At 64.8% G+C, this 18,368-nt stretch overlaps 2 protein-coding genes across 4 annotated transcripts in view; one reads left to right on the plus strand and one right to left on the minus strand.

Annotated features, from left to right (window-relative positions):
- The window catches only part of LOC119111483 (histone-lysine N-methyltransferase 2D), a 45,234-nt gene extending 32,593 nt beyond the window's left edge, over positions 1-12,641 (plus strand). Inside the window, exons 33-49 of the mRNA XM_037235301.1 lie at positions 31-183; positions 586-721; positions 919-1,037; positions 1,237-1,585; positions 1,999-2,136; positions 5,557-5,690; positions 6,103-6,367; positions 6,988-7,256; positions 7,513-7,722; positions 8,112-8,465; positions 8,897-9,001; positions 9,246-9,395; positions 9,789-9,950; positions 10,316-10,731; positions 10,995-11,124; positions 11,292-11,477; positions 12,261-12,641. Coding sequence (XP_037091196.1) covers positions 31-183; positions 586-721; positions 919-1,037; positions 1,237-1,585; positions 1,999-2,136; positions 5,557-5,690; positions 6,103-6,367; positions 6,988-7,256; positions 7,513-7,722; positions 8,112-8,465; positions 8,897-9,001; positions 9,246-9,395; positions 9,789-9,950; positions 10,316-10,731; positions 10,995-11,124; positions 11,292-11,477; positions 12,261-12,353 — 3,369 coding nt within the window. The 3' untranslated portion in view covers positions 12,354-12,641. The remainder of the gene's footprint in view (positions 1-30; positions 184-585; positions 722-918; positions 1,038-1,236; positions 1,586-1,998; positions 2,137-5,556; positions 5,691-6,102; positions 6,368-6,987; positions 7,257-7,512; positions 7,723-8,111; positions 8,466-8,896; positions 9,002-9,245; positions 9,396-9,788; positions 9,951-10,315; positions 10,732-10,994; positions 11,125-11,291; positions 11,478-12,260) is intronic.
- A 722-nt stretch (positions 12,642-13,363) lies between these two features.
- The window catches only part of LOC119111780 (putative E3 ubiquitin-protein ligase ariadne-2), a 43,539-nt gene continuing 38,534 nt past the window's right edge, over positions 13,364-18,368 (minus strand). For 2 of the 3 annotated variants that reach the window (XM_037235600.1, XM_037235601.1), the window contains exons 4-11: positions 17,938-18,076; positions 17,417-17,509; positions 16,684-16,801; positions 16,371-16,464; positions 15,850-15,980; positions 15,393-15,513; positions 14,862-14,953; positions 14,363-14,518 (exon numbers count right to left, since the gene is read on the minus strand). In XM_037235600.1, the coding sequence (XP_037091495.1) occupies positions 14,363-14,518; positions 14,862-14,953; positions 15,393-15,513; positions 15,850-15,980; positions 16,371-16,464; positions 16,684-16,801; positions 17,417-17,509; positions 17,938-18,076 (944 nt within the window). Of the gene's footprint in view, positions 14,519-14,861; positions 14,954-15,392; positions 15,514-15,849; positions 15,981-16,370; positions 16,465-16,683; positions 16,802-17,416; positions 17,510-17,937; positions 18,077-18,368 lie in introns of all 3 variants that reach the window. The other variant, XM_037235602.1, reaches the window with a different exon arrangement.

An 18,368-nucleotide genomic window follows, 5' to 3' on the forward strand; every position in this document is an offset into this window, starting at 1 on the left:
CCGCTGGTGACGCCGGCGCTCTCCCGGCAGCTGAGCTCCGGTGACACGGCCGTGGCCGGCCTGGTGGTGGTCACCAAGGTGGTGATGGTGACCACCAGCGGCCTGGTGGCGTCGCGGCCGCTCTCACTCGGCATGGTGCGCACCGTCAGCGCGCTGCCGGCGACGGCCGCCATCTCCACCCCCGTCTCCACCCCCACCTCGACTCCGACCCTGACCCCGACCGCGACCTCGATCCCGACCCCAACCTCGACCCCGACCGCGACCTCGATTCCGATCCCAACCTCGACCTCGACCCCAACCTCGACCCCGACTCTCGCTCCCCCTCACCCCCAGATCCCGGTCACTGCTCCCGCCGCCGCTCCGGCCGCACCGGCCGCCACCCTGGCCGCTGTCCCTGTCGCCGCCTCTGCCGCCGCCGCCTCTGCCGCCGCCGCCGCCGCCGCCTCGGCCTCCGTCGCCGCCGCCGCCGCCGCGTCGACACCAGCCTTCGTCCCGGGTCCGGTCCCGACCGCGTCCTCTGCCTCCTCCTCACCGGTGACGCTGTCGCCGCAGGTGGGCACGGCCGGTGTGGCGGGCCCGGCCGCCGCCGCCGCCGCCGTGCGCGACGGCGCTGGCACCCCGCAGACTCCGCCCGGGGCTGAGGTCGGCGCGTCAGCCGCCGGCACTCTGCCCTGCAGCTCTGCCACAACGCCCACCAGCTCCACAACGCTGCCGCCCGACGGTAAGTGACGCCTGGTCCGCTGGTGGTGGTGGTCGGCTGCCGGGGGTGTTCGGCAGCGGCTAGTAAATTGGGGCTGCGTGTTTTCCGAACTGAGGCGTGTGCGCGGCTGCAGGTGGAGGAAAGATGATTTAGATAGCCTTCTTGCTGTCTGCTACACTTGCTTGTGCTGCGCTCTGAGGACATCTGTCTGCCTGCAGTGCTGCAAAGGGCCCGGGAGGCTGAGGAGATGAAGAAGCAGAAACGGCGTCAGTACCAGCAGAAGCGTCGCCAGTCGCAGGGCAAGGAGGGCGGCACGTCCAAAAAGCGGCCCAGGAAGGTACGCCAGAACGCTGCCGTTGCTCACGTCTCGTGCTATTTTACAAGTAGACAGGAAACTTTTAACGCTCATTATTATCGGGCTGTTCAGAGGCTGTGCGTCGCTCTGTGAATCATTAGTCCGTGAGCAGCCTGCGGAATGGCCCCTCCCTCTCCCCTTCCCGCCTCCCGCGCGCGCTGACTGACCTGCGACCGCGCAGGGGTCGAAGCTGGAGGAGGACTACGACGCGTTCCTGGAGACGCTGATGTCGCAGCTGGCGGCGCTGCCGACGCTGTCGGTGCAGGAGCCGCCGGTGCCGGCCAGCCTGGGCGTGGTGGCGCCGCCGGGCGCCGGGCCGCAGGCGGCCAACCTGGGCCGGCCCGACTACGAGCCCCGCCTGGGCGAGCTCCGACTGCGCGACGGTGACACGCTGGAGGCGCGCCGCGGCGCCGGCGACTACTACAGTCGGCGGCCGTTCGGCGACCGGCAGCCGCTGCCCACCACGCACACGCTGGGACGCACCATACTCGGCTTCTACGAGCAGGAGTTTGGCAGGAAGGACGACATCAGTGAGTCGGACGGTTGGGCGACGCTTGCAGCTGGGTCTTGCGCGGTGGCCGCAGCAGATTGTAGGCGGCCAGGTCTTATGAGTCAGCAGGTCGTATGAGTCTTATGTGTCGGTGGCGGGTGTGGCATCAGTGGTGTGGTGTGGCATCTGACATTTCGAGTTTTAGCAATATGTCCTAAGACACTTTTCGTGTCGTGCCTTTCTCTGTGCCGTGCCGCCGCGCCCGATCCTTCACGTCACTGGCCTGGAAACGCTGTCCACGCCTGCGCTGGTCCGGATGGCCAGCTTTGGTCAGCTGATGGTCAGCTGATGATGGTCAGCTGTGATCAGCTGGCCATCGTCACAGCTGGCCCGCACAGTGACCTGACCAGTTAGGTGGCCCGCCCCGAGTGACGGCGGCCGGCCCGTTTGCAGTTCCGTGCCGCCGCGGCCGGCTGGACGGCCTCTCGGGCGGCGGCAGCACGCCGGCCCGCGACGCCGACTCGCCCGACACTGTCATCAGCTCGTCCTCGCCGGAGACCGTGGTGCCCGACTGCAGCTACAGATACCCCGGTAGGAACGACGGCCGAACGCTGGACCCGTCCCGACCTTCTGCCCCTCGGCCGCTCTGCCCGGCGACCATCGGGCGTGTTCTCCGGCTACCCGCCTTCATTTCTCACCCCGTGGTGAATGTCTTCGGTAATCTTGTGGCGAGTAAAAGACCCCTGTGTGATATTGCCGCCTCGTCCCCGTTGTGGTTCCCAATGTCACGTTCTTAACTGGCGTTATTCCTGCGAGCACCTTACTCCTGTCATTATTCCTGCAGTGAGAAGCACCTCGCCATGTCCCCGTCTGAGGTTTCTAGCATGCGACCCATCGTTGCGCATGGCTCCTGCTATTGATTCCCGTGCTGGATATGACCTGACCTGACCTTGGCTGACCGGTGGCTGCGTGATGGGGCGCCAGGCGGCCGCGGCCGCCGCTGGCTGTCGTGTCCGCGCGCCTGCTACTCCTCCTCCATCACGCCCTGCTCCTCGGACGAGTCCTGCTCCGACTCGGACCCGTCGCCGCCGCCGCCGGGCGCCGGCCACCTCTGCCGGCCGCCGCCGCAGCTCGAGCACAACTACTGCCAACCGGAGGGCGGGCGGCGCGCGCGGCCGCCCTGCCGCTGCTGGAGCGACGCCCGGCCGCGCGGCAGGCGCGGCTCGCACTCCGGCGACGAGCCGCCGCCACCAGCGCGCAACGTCTCGCCCATCGTCGTCTTCCAGGACTGCGAGCCGGCAGTGGCGGCGGTGCGGGCCCCGCCGGCGCCGTCACTGCCGCTGCCGCTGCCGCTGCCGCTGCCGGCGCCGGCGCCGGCGCCGGCCGAGGATCCAGCGACCTATGTGCTGCTGGCGGCGGAGGCGGCCTGCGGACAGCCGGAGCTAGCGGCCCTGCAGGAGGTGGAGACCACCCCAGAGCCGGCGGCGTCGCGGCCCGAAGTGGCCGAGCAGCCCAGAGCGACTGGGCAAACATATCTGATCGGGCAGCCCGAACTGGCCGAACAGTCCGAACTGGCCAAGCAGTCCGAACTGGCCGAGCTGTCCGAACTGGCCGATCAGCCCAGACCGACTGGGCAGGCCAATCTGATCAGGCAGCCCGAACTGGCCGACCCGTCGGAGCCAGCTGAGCAGCCTGAACCGGCGCCCGAGATGTGCCAGCCGAGCCCAGCGCACTCGAGTCCGTCGGTGGCGCCCTGGAGTCTGATCGATCTGGTGCCCGAGCTGACGAGCTCCCCGGAGGTGGCCGACTCGCCCCTCCAGCCGGCGACCGGCGCTGTCCGCACACACGCCCAGCACGAGCCGGCCGACGCCGAGTTTATCGAGTTTCTGGAGCAGCACAGCCGCGGCCACTCGGCGGCCGGCTCGCAGCCGGCGACGCCGGTCACCAGTGACGCGGCCGAGGCCGAGCCGGCGCCGGCCGGCCGTGCCGCCTGCCCGGCCGCGGCCGAGCCGGCCGGCGCGACCGCCGACTGGGACGTCCCCGCTGCGCCGCCGCTGGCTGCCGCGGCGAGCGGCGCGGAGCCCAGGGAGGCGCCGACGTCGGCCGGCTCCGAGCCGCTGCTGATCGTCAACGGCCCGGCGGTGGCGGCGGCGGCGATGACCGACTCGGCCAGTCGCGCCCCGGCCGCCGGTCTGGGCACCGCCTCTATTGTCGGCGGCCGGCTGATCGTGCACCAGCAGTCGCAGCCGGACCGGCCGCCGCCCAACATCATCCGTATCCGTGTCATCCCGCCGGCGCGGCCCGAGGCGCCGCCACCTCCGCCGCCTCCGCTTCCGCCGCCCCCACCCACGCCGCCGCCTCCGCCTCCGCGGCAGTTGCGGCGGCCGATGGACGGCCGGCCCCGTATGCAAATGCTGGGCCCGGGCCCGCCGCATGCCCGTCTCGGTCAGGGTAGCCGCAACTTCACGCGTGTGTTCATTGGACCGCAGCGCGGCTGCAGCCGGCCGGCCATGGTGACGCACCCAGCGGTGCGGCCTTGGGCGCGCGGCCACGGCCGGCCCCGCCAGGAGGCGCCGCTGGTCGGCCGGGGCCGCGCGCGCGGCGGCCGCTCGCGCCGGCCCTGTCGCTGCCGCTCGTGCCAGGCGAGCGGCGTGTTCGGCCAGCCGCCGCAGCCGGCCGTCGGGCCGCAGCTGGACGTCGACGGCCGCTGGCTGCCGCTCGGGCCGCTCGACCTGCAGATGATGTGGCGCCACCAGTACCGTGCGCCGCCGGGCGCGCCGCCGCCACCGCTGTCGCCGCAGCCGTCGGCGCAGCAGCAGCAGGCGCCGCTGCTGGCCGGTGTGGACCCGGCCGTGGTGCTGGCGGCGCTGCACGGCCTGGTGCGCGGACAGACACCCTCGCAGCTGCAGCTGGCGCTGCTGCAGCGGCTGCTGTCCGATCCGCGGCAGCTGCTGAGCCGGCAGCTGCCGGAACCGTTGCTGAACGCGGCGCTGGACCGGCTGCTGGCTTGGCTGCCGCAGCTGGCGCCGCGCGGCCGGCTGCAGCAGCAAGAGCTCGGTCGCCCAGCAGGCCCGCTGCCGCAGCGGCACGGAGCGCGGGCGGGCTACCGAGCGGCACTGGCGCAGCACGGTCCCCAGACGCCGGCGGCTCAGTACCGGCAGCCAGTGCCGCTGCGGTATCAAGCCGCGATGCCGTACCAGCCGACACTGGTACCGGCGCAGCAGCCGTCAGCGGCGCTGCCGTACCACAACACCGCACGTGCGCTGTACCAGTCTGGACCTCATCCGCCGTACCAGTCAGGATTGGTGCCCCAGTCCGGGGCACAGTCAGCACCTCCCTACCAGCTGGCACCCACACAGCGCAGTCAGTTCGCGTCGATGCCGCCTTACCAGCAGTTGAGCCAGCCGCGTCAGCCGACTCCTGTCCTGTACCAGTCCGCCCCGGAGCCGTACCAGTCCGCCGCGGAGCCGTACCAGTCTGGGGCTGTGCTGTACCAGACGGACCCGTTGCTGTGCCCACCGGCGGAGTGGCCGACTGCGGCGCCGGCTGCCGCCACCCCGTCCAATCCGCAGCCGTGGCCGGCGGCCGCCCCGTCCTGCCGTCGGCCGGCGCCGCCGTGGGCCGACGGGCTGTCCTCTCCTATGCCGGCGGGCCTGGAGCCGCCTCCGGACGCTCCCGCTCTCCTGGCGCCTCCTGTCCTCCTGCCCGACAGCTGTGAGTACGCCCGAGCCGGGTCCGACCGCCGACTCGCGCCGCGCCGGCCGTCTGCTCCCGCTGCTCGCGCTCCTCGTCCTCGCTAGCACGTGTCCAGCCAGGTAGCGGTGGAATGGTGCTATTCTCGTCCGATCCGGAGTGTTTGTACGGTTGAGGTCGAAGCTGGAATTGGTGGAGTTGGGAGAAATCCACGTTAGTTTTCATCGCTTCGTCTTGCCGCCGGCTCAGCTGGCCCGGCCTGCTGACGCAGCGCGGCCGTGACCGCCGTTACCTGACACTGCGCTGTCGGCGCTGCAGGGCTGCGGCTGATAGAGGACGACTGGCTGGAGCCGCCGGAGCGGGCCCGCTGCGCCTCGCCTGACATCCCGCTGATCGCGCCCGTGCCGGTCCGGCCGCGGCCTGGCGTCACCAGCAGCCAGCTCAACGGCATGGTGAGTCACCGGCGCCGCCGCCCCGGGCTCGGCGCACGCGGCTCCGAGCCCCGAGACGCCGCGACAGCGTCCCCGGGCTGGTCAGCGGGGCTGTGCAGCGGCATGTCGAGTGTATGTACTTACCAGGAGCGTCGAAGGCGTTGGGTTAGTAGCATGCTAAGTGTAGAACCCTGTTTACACCGCGGTGTGCTGTTGTCATTGGACGGAGTGGTCAATCTAAGTCGAGGCATTAGTTTTGCGCGCAAGGGCTCCCTGGGAATTCACTAAACAGCTGATTCCATTGACGAGGTCACACGGTGTCGCAGTCGACGCGAACCGTGCAGCATGCGTCCGTTCCGCCCCCTTCCCCCACAGAAGTCCGGTTACCCATGTGACCATGTGACCGGTGACGCCACCCCACCCCGTCCCGCAGGACAAGGAGAATAAGGAGCTGTCGCTCAAGTCTCACCTGGGCATCGAGTCGCCGCTGCCGCCGCGCGACTCCGGCCAGGTGACGGTGACGCTGACGCTGACCTCTGAGAAGGCGCAGGACGTGGGCGCCGTGCTGCGCAGCCTGGCCTCGCTGCTGAACATCTCGCCGCCGTCCGGCTACCAGGTCATCGAGCGCACCGGCACGCCGCCCAGCCAGCGACTCGGCCTGTACCGGCAGGCGCGCGGCAAGGACGGCCGCGACCAGAGTGAGTGCGAGGTGCCGGGGCCGGCCCGAGGCGTCCGCCACCCCGGCCCGCTCCGCGTCCGCTGCCGTCAGCGGCGGCCCGGGGCGGAGCTGCTGGACGGCGCAGGGCAGGGACGCACCAGCCCCGCTGTGGCCCTGGTATGTGGGTGTGGGTGTGGGTGTGGGTGGACGTGCGTGCGTGCGTGCGTGCATGCATGCATACATGCGTGCGTGCGTGCGTGCGTGCGTGCGTGCGTGCGTGCGTGTGTCGAAGCGGGGTAGGCACGATGAGCGGCGGCCGGGACTCTGCTGAGGTGGTGCGGTCAGGCCAGTCCCCACCACAGGCTGCTGAGGTGGTACAGTCAGGCCGGAGTCCCCATGACAGGCCGCACCGGGCAGCCACTCGACTCCCAACGTCATCCATACCAACACGCCCGTGAATCATTATTTAGACATGTAAATGCAACTGCTTTGTTTGCCGAAGCCAGTGCTGCTGTTGATGACGGGGTGGTTTTGAGAATAGGAGACTCTCCTTCCGCTCGCCTGAGCGGCTGGCAATCCTGTTCAGAGGTGGTGGCGTCCGTGAGCCTGTAGCTGAGGCGAGCCTGTAACTGACGCGAGCCACACCGTCTGCCACTGCAGTCGTCGACATCCAGACGATCCTGAACGGCAAGGCGCGCTTCTGCCAGTACTGCGAGGTGGTCATCCTCAGCGACATCATCACCAAGGCCAAGACGGAGCTGCCGTTCGTGCGCGACGCCGACCAGCTGGCGGACGAGGTGCACTTCTGCAGCCAGTCGTGCTACGGCCAGTTCACCAGCAGCCAGCTGACGCCGGCGGCGGCCGCCGAGCGGCGCGCCGCCGCCGTGGTCGACCATACCGGCGGAGACATGTTCACCAACGGCGCCGACGTGAGTGGCCGCGCGCCGGCGGCGACGGGCGCGCGGCGGCCATCTGCTGGCTGAGGGCGAGGCTGGGAAACACGGCAGCTGTGGGATCTTTTTGTCTGCGTGTTGGGCGAGACTCTGCGTCTCCAGAAGTCTCGTAGTTTTGTCATGCAGTCACCAGGTGCGCATTACGGCGCGCCGAAAGCCACGAGTGTGTGACCCCGATGGGCCAGCCTGGAGTCGTTTGAGAGCGGAGTGTGACAGTCTGCCTACCCGGCAGCCCTTCACCAAGGAGCTGCTGAGCGTGCGCGAGCGGCAGCTGTCGCGGCACGAGTCCGGCGACTCGAGCCGCCACCTGTCGGGCGGCGCCGGCAGCGACAGGAAAGAGGAGCCCGGCAAACGCTGGAAGAACATCCGCTACCGCACCTGGTCAGAGGCCATCCGGCTGCCTAAGAAGTACCGTAAGCCGTCCGACAACGAGCTCACGCAGGTGGGTGCTGGTGCACAGGGACTGGCGCGGCGGCCGGCCGGCTGACTGACAGACGGACGGCGGGGTTCGGTGGGCCCACGTTTGGGGACGGGGGACGGGGATCGTCAGTATTGACGTGTAGGAGGCTTCGGGGAGAGGGGCTGCGGCGCCGATGTTTATTTGTTATGGCCGTTTCCGCATGTGACGCGTATGACCGTTAACCGCACACGCTTCGCAATAACTCATTGTCTAGGATGCAGCTATCACTCTTCACTTTGAACAAAGAGTGCCCAGTCGCTCACGTCGGGCACCCAATCAATGCCGCGGAGATGCCGGGCCCGCGGAAGGGGCTGACTGCGGGCGGGTGCCAGCGCAACTCCCCTGACGCGGCGGTGTCGCGCGCGCCGCAGCTGCTGTTCCAGATGGGCATCTGCATCATGCCGAGCCGGATGCCGGAGGAGGTGCGCCGCTGCCTCTTCTGCCAGCTGATCGGCGACGCCATGTCGGACGGACCGGCGCGCCTGCTCAACTTCGACGTCGACAAGTGGGTGCACCTCAACTGCGCCCTTTGGGCCGACGACGTGTACGAGACGGAGAGTGGCTCGCTCGTCAATGTCGACGTGGCGCTGAAGAAGTCGCTCAACGCCGCCTGCACGCTCTGCAAGGAGACGGGCGCCTCCATCAAGTGCTTCAAAGTGCGCTGCGACAAGACCTACCACCTCACCTGCTCTGTCAAGGACAAGTGCACGTTCTACAAGAACAAGGTGAGCCGCGCGGCAGGCGACGGTCATGTGCAGCCGTAGCTGGTGCGAGGGTGAGGTCAGGTTGAAGGTGAACCGCGGCAATGACTGGACTAGTGCACCCGCTAACGGTGGACATGAACCGCCTACAGCCGAGTGGGGTGCTGTCATGAGCGGCCTTCCGCACCAGCGGGACGTGTTGTTAGCTGATGCGTACCTGCGTGCTCGTCCTAGTTGAGCCGGTCCCTTTCTGCGTGTCTTTGGCTGCAGTCAAGTGTCGCGGGGAAGGCGATGCTCCCGCCGTGTCGGTGCGTGGTTTTGAGCCGACACGGCGCGTGTCTGCGCTGTCGCCGCCGCCGGTCCGCCGAGCTGCCACTCCAGTACCGCTCTCCGGCCGTGCCGCTGTGTGGAGCGAGCCGCGTGCGCCGGCTTAGACGGTCGCCCCGCTGCCGCAGACCGTCTTCTGCCGCGAGCACATCCCCAAGGGCGAGAAGGACAACGAGCTGACCACGCTGGCCGTCTACCGGCGCGTCTACATCGAGCGCGAGGAGAACAAGCAGGTGCGCCGCCTCTGGAGACCGGCGACGGGCGGCGGGCCGTCCGGCTGACCGCCTGGTCGCTGCGCACGCTGTGATTCGGCCGAGAGATGCGCCACCGAGTGTACTGGCCTCTCCCACTCTGACTGCAGAGGAGCTCTTGTTACGATCTCGCTGTGCGTTCAACCGGACTTCAACTGTGGTGGGATAGCGGGTGGTCTGGGCTCGTCTTCCACGCGTCTGACGAGCCTCGGGCCTTGGCCGCTAGGTGGCGGTGGTGATGCACCAAGCCGGCTCGGACCAGTCTCACCTGTTGCGCGTGGGTACGCTGGTCTTCCTGTCGGTCGGCCAGCTGCTACCCCACCAGCTTAGCGCCTTCCACACCGGCAACTACATCTACCCCATCGGATACAAGATCGTGAGTGCCGGCTGCTCAGCACTGGCCACCTCTGATGCGTGTATATCGGTAGTGGCCGTGTGTCTGGCGCGGCGTTCATGGCGCCGGAGGCAACTCAAGCGCGTCCTTGCAAGCGCCACACCATTGACTGTGCAAGGGGATTCTGTGCATGACCATGGCTCATCAAAAAACTGTAGCGTCCATTTAACATCTTGGACTATCATCTAACATCTATCTAGACTCGTGATTTCTCCTCATGACTACATTCATGCCACTTTTTTGCTACATTTATTCGCAAAATCTGATCGCCGAAAGCGGCCGAATTGTTTGTTGCGCGCTGGTATCAGCTCTGGGCGTGGGAGGCCTCGCCTGCTCGCCTCATGTGACGCGCGTCTCCGTCCGTCCGCCCGCCAGATCCGGCTGTATTGGAGCTTCCGACGAGTCAACAAGCGGTGCCAGTACATCTGCTCCATCCAGGAGCGCGACGGCCTGCCCGAGTTCCAGATCGTGGTGCGGGAGCCGCCGCTCAAGGAGATCACATTCACAGACGCCACCTGCCTGGGCGTCTGGAAACAGGCGAGTGTTCAGTGGCGCTGGCCTCGGGGGCAGGCGAGGGTGCATAGGACCGGGGCTCGGTCCCAGGCACGCGAACGAGGGCTTCCCTTATGGTCTCCGTGCCTGGGAACAGGCCAATAACCTCCGCTGCGCTTTCATGGTTTGGAAAACTGGAAGACGACTTCTGCAGGCCGAGGCTCTTCAATTAACGGTCAGCGGTCCGCCGTGCAAGTGTGAGCGCCTGGTCTGTTGCCTGGCACCTTCAGCTCGCGTGCCGCTCTGCACGCCGCCGGACGACCGTGTGATGCCTGCCTGACGCCCGTCTGACACGCCTGTGACATTCGTGTGACACCCGTCTGACGCCCGTGTGACGCGCGCGTCGGCAGGTGCTGAAGCCGCTCAGTCGGACGCGCGAGGAGGCCGGCATGGTGCGCCTGTTCCCGCAGTACGTGACCGGCGAGGACCTGTTCGGCCTCACCGAGCCGGGCATCATCAAGATCCTGGAGTCGCTGCCGGGAATCGACACGCTCACCGACTACCGCTTCAAGTACGGCCGGAACCCGCTGCTCGAGCTGCCGCTGGCCATCAACCCCACCGGCTGCGCGCGCTCCGAGGCCAAGCTGCGCACGCACTTCAAGCGGCCGCACACGCAGCGGCCCAGCGGCGGCCACTCGCGCGCGCTCGCGCATAGCAGCTACACCAGCGACAGCAGCGCGCCGTACTCCAAACAGTACGTGCACTCGCGCAGCTCCCAGTACAAGAAGATGAAGCAGGAGTGGCGCAACAACGTCTACCTGGCGCGGTGAGCTGTCGGCCGGGCGCTGAAGGGGGGGGGGGCGTATCGTACTGATACCGGATGTCACTATTGTCGTCATAGCTGAAACTATGATGCGAAGGTCTGCAGCCGTGTCCCACTCCGTCGGGGGCGTTATACTCTACCGAAGACGTGATGCCGCTGGCGGACGACCATCCTATGGGTGATGGTTGAGTGGCGATCAGACCTCTCGCGCTGCTTCTGGGTGGGAGTTCCGATACACCGCGCTGACGTATCGGCCGCGTCGACAGGTCAAAGATCCAGGGCCTGGGTCTGTACGCGGCGCGCCCCATCGAGAAGTTCACCATGATCATCGAGTACATCGGCGAGGTGATTCGGAACGAGATCGCCGAGTGCCGCGAGAAACGCTACGAGGCGGCGGTGAGTACGCCGGCTGCACGGGACCGGGCAGCCACGGCGCCGGGCACGGTGGCCGCAGGACGAGCGATGCTGATCCCAGTCGGCGCTGCTTCAGCTGCGACTGCGGAAGCCAGCGGTGACGGAGCGCCCTCCGCTGACGCTGATGCTGGCCGGTCCGTTGCCCCCAGAACCGAGGCATCTACATGTTCCGCGTGGACGAGAACCACGTGGTGGACGCCACGCTGTCGGGCGGGCTGGCGCGCTACATCAACCACTCGTGCAACCCCAACTGCATCACAGAGAGCGTGGAGGTGGACCGCGGCCACCACAAGATCATCATCTTCGCCAACCGACGCATCCAGCGCGGCGAGGAGGTGAGTCGGTGGCGGCCGGAGGGCGGCATCACCCACATGACTGGGTCACGGTCCACCCACGTGACTGGGTCACGGTCCACCCACGTGACTGGGTCATGGTCTTCTCATATGGCTGGGTCATGGTTTACTCATATGACTGGGTCACGGCCTACTCATATAACTGGGTCATGGTCTTCTCGTGACTGCGGTTGTGGCCCATCAGTCAACTTTCATGCAGTGAACGCGGCTGCTTCTGCAGACCGTGGACAGTATCCATGTGCGCTGAATCTGGCCGAGCGTGATGGTGAAGGCCTTTGATCCTGATCCCGTATTCGCTGACCGGCATCGATTCGGTGCTGGTGTGCAAGCCACTGGATGCAGATGCCCGGATCAGGCTGCACCGCCTCAAGTGATAACGATCCCCTACCGCCTCGCGCACCCGGCGCACACGCGCGGTCATTGACACTCAAACAAACGGCCACTTGCACCACACTTACACGCCACAGGTGATCAGCGGGCTATCCTCGCGTTGCAGCGCCAGATGCGCTGTGGTTCAGATTGGCTGAGCTGTTATGCTGCTGAGCGGTCACGCCTGTCGTGGTCAGCAGCTGTGCCAGGCCGGCGGCGCTGACGCGCTGTCCGCCTGTCGCGGTCAGCAGCTGTGTCAGGCCGGCGCCGCTGACGCGCTGTCCGCCTGTCGTGGTCAGCACCTGTGTCAGGCCGGCACCGCTAACGCGCTGTCCGCCTGTCGTGGTCAGCAGCTGTGCCAGGCCGGCGCCGCTGACGCGCTGTCCGCCTTTTCAGCTGGCGTACGACTACAAGTTCGACATAGAGGACGACAGCAACAAGATCCCGTGTCTCTGCGGGGCGCCTAACTGTCGCAAGTGGATGAACTAGGGCTGCCCAGGGTCCACCGGGCGGGACTCGCCCCAGTTAGGGGCGACGGGGGCTCGCGAGGGACAGGGCGCAGCTGGGGCCGTTGTGGGGGCGACTGACGGACGTGGGATGTTTGAGCATCACGCCAGCTGGGGTCTCGCGTCTGTCCGCACCGCCCCCAGCAAGCGTTGCGTTATTGTATTGTTGCACTCTAGGTTTAGCGGCATTGTTTGTACGACACGCCGTGTCCAGTCGTGCGTTGGCATTATCGTCTCGTCATTTGCATCATACGTGAATACACATGTTGAAGCTGGCTACGGTTTCGTTTCCATGCCGATTCCCTGCTTGACTCAGAAAGAGTTGTGATTTGTTCTCACACATGGTGTGGCAAACCATACGAGCTCGCTCGGCGTGCAACTCCTCCGGACAGACTGGAAACCTACGGGTGTTGGCTCTGTGCAGCAGCCAGCCTGGTCGACCGGTCACCTGAATGATTTGGCTGACGCGACTTAATCACCCTATTTAAATCACAACACCCAGTGCACTTCACCGTCCCCCCCCCAGTTTCCGCACTTTTTTGGTCTCCGAAAGTGTTTTTATCGTCATTTTGCGTTTGTACATAATACTCGATGCGGCCATTGCGACTTCCTGGCCGTGCCGCCTACTCGAAACGCGTGGTGGTTCGCCGAGTCGCTCACGCGGCGGACAGTCCAGCATTTGCCGTGATCCGTGCTTGGGCGCCAAAGAGATCTCTGAGGGAGCATACAGCCACGAAACTTTACAGCCGGGTGATAGCGAACTGAGGTGACCAGACAGCTGCTGTGGTCGGCACTGGCATGTCCCGCGTTTGACTGCATACCCTGGCCTGGAGGGGGCAGGGCAGAGCGCTGTACTCCAGCGGCCTTAATCTCTGTTGCGTGTCGTAGTCCTGCGACGTCTGCGACAGAGCACCGCCAACAGTTTCCGACGACAACGGTTGTGAAATGACACCGGTTCTGACTCCATGCCGGCTTCAAATCAAACTCACCAACGTTCCAAATCGAAGCATGTTCTGTAAATGCCGCGACCCGACGCTGGCCACCTACGACACATCGTGCACACACCACATCGAGCAGATTCTACACGCCGCGTCGGCGCCTCTCACGGTGACCACACCACACCACACCTACAGCAGACACGATGAAAGACGGCCGAAGTGTGCTGGCGCACCACGCGCGCACGGGCAGGACATGGGCCAGACAGACAGGTTACGCCGCCGCGCCGGCCGGCCGAGGGCCGCAGGGTCATCGGCTCAGACGCGCCGCCGCACAGCGAACCGCCGACTGGTGACGGGCGCCGAGTCTCCGCCACTCGACGGTTGAAGGGCGCGTGGGTGACGTCCCGGCGGCCGCCGCCCGTCGCCTGACCGAGAGCGCACGATGCGGTACCGGTCGCGCGCCTCGAGTGACGAGCCGAGGCGCCACTGGCCACGTATGACACCATGACTCAACACACACACTAAGAAACGGAAGAGCAGTGGACAGAACGTCCCGGGCCGCCGGCGCGCCTGTCCAGCGCAGCATGAGCCCATCTGTAGACATATGTACAGCAGCAGCTGCGGCCAACAGCCACTTCGCAAAATCCTCAGGCGGTCTGCAGGTAAATTGAAGACGGAATTGTACCAAGTCATTTCGAGGGAGTTAAAACGCATCGGGTCCCAGCGTTTCGAGTGAGCGCATAACCTATGGGTGTTAGTCACCGGCATAATCTCAGTGAGGGAGCGTCAGGCGTTGGGCACCCACAGTCGGTCGGCTCCCCGCTCTCCCGCGTCCACGGGCGGCGTATCGTGCGCACTCTGCGCCGTCCGGCTCCGGCTCCGGCTCCGGCTCCGGCTCCGGCTCCGGCTCCGGCTCCGGCTCCGGCTCCGGCTCCAGCGCCGGCGCCGGCACCGCCCCGGGACGCGGCAGAGGAGACTCGGACGCCTCGGGCCGCCCCGGAACTAGAGCCGACGCCGCCCGCAGCACGCGGCTGCCGCGCCGCACCGCCGGCCACTACGGCTCTATGAACTCGCGCAGCAGCATGGTGCGGCTCTTCTCGACGCGGCTCATGTGGTTCTCGAGCTCGCCGCGGTCGGTGGTCTCGGCGCGCTCCACCTTCCAGGACAGCTCCTCAATGTCGGCCTCCAGCTGCGCCTGCTGGTACTCAAACTGTAACACGGGGCGAGCCCGTCAGCGCGACAGGCAGCCATGCCGTGCTCGCTCGAGCGATCTCCCGGCACCGAGCCCGATGTCATCTGACTTCTCTCGGAGGTGGGTCTCCGCTTCTGTCGTGGCCTCTTGGTGCATTCTAGACATTATCGCACTTAGTCTGGCGCGAGTCATTCACCACATCATTGCTCAAGACCAACATCGAGACGCAAAGTCGGCTCTAAGTCACGCCGCACAACGCTCAAACATCTTTACTCAAAATGTCAGCATACTCCAGTCGTTTCCTCCATCGAAAGACACGCCCGTGGAGCCTCACATGTCACAGACACGCGGCTTCACTCACCAGCGCCTTGCGGGAGCCAGACTCCAGGTAGTAGGCGTACGGGTACGTGTACTGCAGCGTGTACCGGCACTTGGCCAGCAGCGCGGCCGCGTCTGGAAGCCGAACGCCGGTCAGTGCACGCCCGATAGATGCGCAACCGGGGCTGAGATGGGTCACCAGGCCGGCGGCAGGCACGGGCGGACTGACAGCAGCAGTCGCCCCGTACAGACGGCCCGCCCCGCCCACCGGCCAGCATGGCTGGCATTGCTTGACGGCGCATGCGATTCAATGGGAGCTCCGCCGTCCAATGACGTTAAAGCGCGGTTCACATTCTACCATTATTTTAGTCGACTCGCCGGAGCATGACGCGTACTTTGTCTGATAACCGGCGTCCATGGCACGGGCCAGTTCAGTTTTCCCGCCCGGTTCGCACTCGCGCCAAAGGCTGAAGTTCACGTTACGCCATCACACACTCCCCCGGAATGCTGCAAGCCCGAGGTCCGATCGAGAGTCTGCCAGAGCCCTGGGCCGGGCCGCGCGCCTAACACCCACCCAGCAGGTACTGCCAGTCTATCCAGGTGCCGCTGGCGTCGTTGACCTTCTGGTTGATCCGGTCCACGATCTTCTGCCGCGTGTGGGCCTCCAGTGCCAGCGACTTGGAGTGATTCTCCCACTGCCGACCGCAGGGCATCATGTCAGCGAACACCTGAGCACCTGTCCGGTGTTAAAACCGCCGGGAACTTTCAGGTGTCCGCAGAACAGCATGACTACCTAACAATAACGGCGCCCTATAACCCAAGCAGCCGGCGCGCCCTAAAACCCGCATCATTATCAATAATCACACGGCAGCAATGCCCCACAACCACCGCGCCCAGCTGACTTGGACGGTGCACGCTTCCGCTACACCGACCGGCTTCAGCACGAGCGCACCGCCAGCGGCTGACTGATCAGCGCCGCGTTTGGCGACGTCGGCCGGCCACCGGGGCCGGCGGCAAGCCCCGCCCCGTACCCGCTCGTAGTAGTGCAGGTACTTCTTGAGCGCCTCGCGTGCCTTGGCGTGGACCGAGTCGCTGGCGATGTTGGGGTTCTCCTTGTACCGTGAGCACTCGTAGTACTCGGACCCGTGGTTTTTCCAATTGCCTGGCGGGGTCGGCGACAATGTCACGAGCAGCGCCGCACATCTTTTAGATCAGATTGGAGATCGGTAGATCAGTCAAGCGTGAGGAAACACCAGCGATTTAACGTTGAAGGAAACGTTCTGATGACAGTCCGCATATCTCGCCTTAAATTAGCAATATTTTGGTTATGCGTGCTGAAGGCGTTAGCATGAATAAATAAATGTAAAAATACTAGTTTGATCATACTCTATCATGACCTCATGCAAGACAGTAGAAGTTGCATGCAAGACAGTAGAAAAGATGATCTTTCCGACGGCACCAATACTCTGTTATCCTTATCCACAGCCAGCCATTCCAGTATAGGGAACAGACGCAACATAGCTCAGGAGAACCACAAAAAGCCCATACTCACCTAGACACATCCAACAGAATTCAAACTTGCAGCTGAAACACTGCATATGATTGCATCCCCCGTTCTTCTCTATACAGATATGGCACTTTGGGCACTGGAACAAACAACACACCACGTCACCAGGCGAAGCGGCGGCGGCGGCAGGCAGTGACCGAACTATCCACACCCAGCGCCCAGGTGCACGGGGCAGCGAGGGGCAGCGTCGGCACGCCGCGCACACTGTCACGCAGCTGTTGCCGTGACGCGGATCAGCGTTCGTGACGCGGAACGCGGCCGGACGGCCGACCGCCGCGCGGGGCGTCGCCGCTCTCACATCTTTGGTATTGGCCGATATATAGTTGGCCGTCTCGCTGTCGTCCGCGCACTTGGTCAGCCACTTCTTGACCGTGTCGCAGTCGGCTGGCGCGTGGTAGTCGATGCCGCACCGGAAACTGGCCAACGTCGCCCCGCATCAGCACAAGTGGGCTGCACAGCCGGGCTGCCAGTTCTGACCACACGGTCTTATAGGCACACACGTGACAAACATGTGACACGCTAATAGTACATAGTCATGTTGTTTCTGAATTTAGTGGCCGGCGACGGTGGCGGAAACAGGACAGTACAACAACTTGATGTAAGCAGGAAAGGCCGTCAGCTCTTTTTAAGTTTGAGTTCAGAGCTCGTATGCTGAGTTACCGACCTTCGATATACCAGGAGGTACTAGTTAAACTACATACGGCAAACAATGACTACCCTGACCGCACTCGTCGCTCTAAGCTGCGTGTGAACGGAAGCTGCTGTCTGATGCACTCGTTATCATAAGCACAGCTGAAATGTCGATTCCAATCAATTTACCAGTTTTTTTGCTCTGTAGCGTCGTTAACTAGTACCTCCCGGCACATGGAACATCGATAACTCAGCAAAGAACTCTGAACTCATAAACAACAAAACACAGGGCGAGCGTAGCGAGTGTTGAAATGACGCGGCCCCACCAGACTAAGCACGAAAATGACACATACACAGGTAAGCTCACAGGTGAAAAACCTCCATATGCGCCCTGCACTTACCAGAAAGAGGTTTTACACTTGCTGCACACTACCCTTTTGGCCTTGGGTTCCCATGCACGAATTATTATAGGACAGTTCGGGCCGGGACAAAATCTGTGGAGAAGAAACAAACATACAATCGCCTAAAACACCAGGAGAACGCCGTCTGTTGTAGTGGGACCGATCACAGACTGCATTGGTCACCTGTTCATGGGTGTTCATGAGACAACCCCACATCAGCTACCATCACCCGCCTGCTAACCGTACCACCAGCGCGGCCCCGCACGGACACCAAGGCTCAGCAGCCGCACACACCCGCACCCTGCCTGACAGAGTTGGCACTGGGCAGCGAGCCAGATCGGCCGTCTGGGAGACGGCCCGTGGCGGCCAGAGTAGGGGCCACAGCGGCGGCCAGAGCGGCGGCCAGAGCAGCGAGCCAGATCGGCCGTCTGGGAGACGGCCCGTGGCGGCCGGAGTAGGGGCCACAGCGGCGGCCAGAGCGGCAGCCAAACCAGCGGCCAGATCGGCGACCGTCGGCTGACCTGAGCTGCGGTTGAGAGCGGATGTAGTCGGCGAAGGCGTACTGCTGGTAGCGGCCGCGCAGCGCCGGCCGCGTCAGCAGCGACACCACAAAGTCCTCCGGTACCAGGATGTTGCAATGCCGCGCCATACACTCGATACCTGGCACACGTATTGATACACGAGTCGTCATGATGATGGCGAGCAAGGCGTCACAAAGTCCACGGGCGTCACGAGAAGAACGTGTGCGAATGTACAGTGTCTCTTGTAGCCAAGAACGCAATCATTGCCCTGAGCAAGATCGGGAATCTTGTGCCAACGCTAACACATGCGATTACGCACACTTGACATCTACAGAGACCGTTTTAAGATGAAGTCTCTTGAGGCGCGAGTTTGATGACGAGGAACACATCGCAAACAGAGAGCGGTTGACAACAGATCACACAAATAGGAT

The sequence above is a fragment of the Pollicipes pollicipes genome, unplaced genomic scaffold, assembly GCF_011947565.3.
Source record: "Pollicipes pollicipes isolate AB1234 unplaced genomic scaffold, Ppol_2.1 Scaffold_7261;HRSCAF=8764_pilon_pilon_pilon, whole genome shotgun sequence".
NCBI lineage: Eukaryota > Metazoa > Arthropoda > Thecostraca > Pollicipedomorpha > Pollicipedidae > Pollicipes > Pollicipes pollicipes.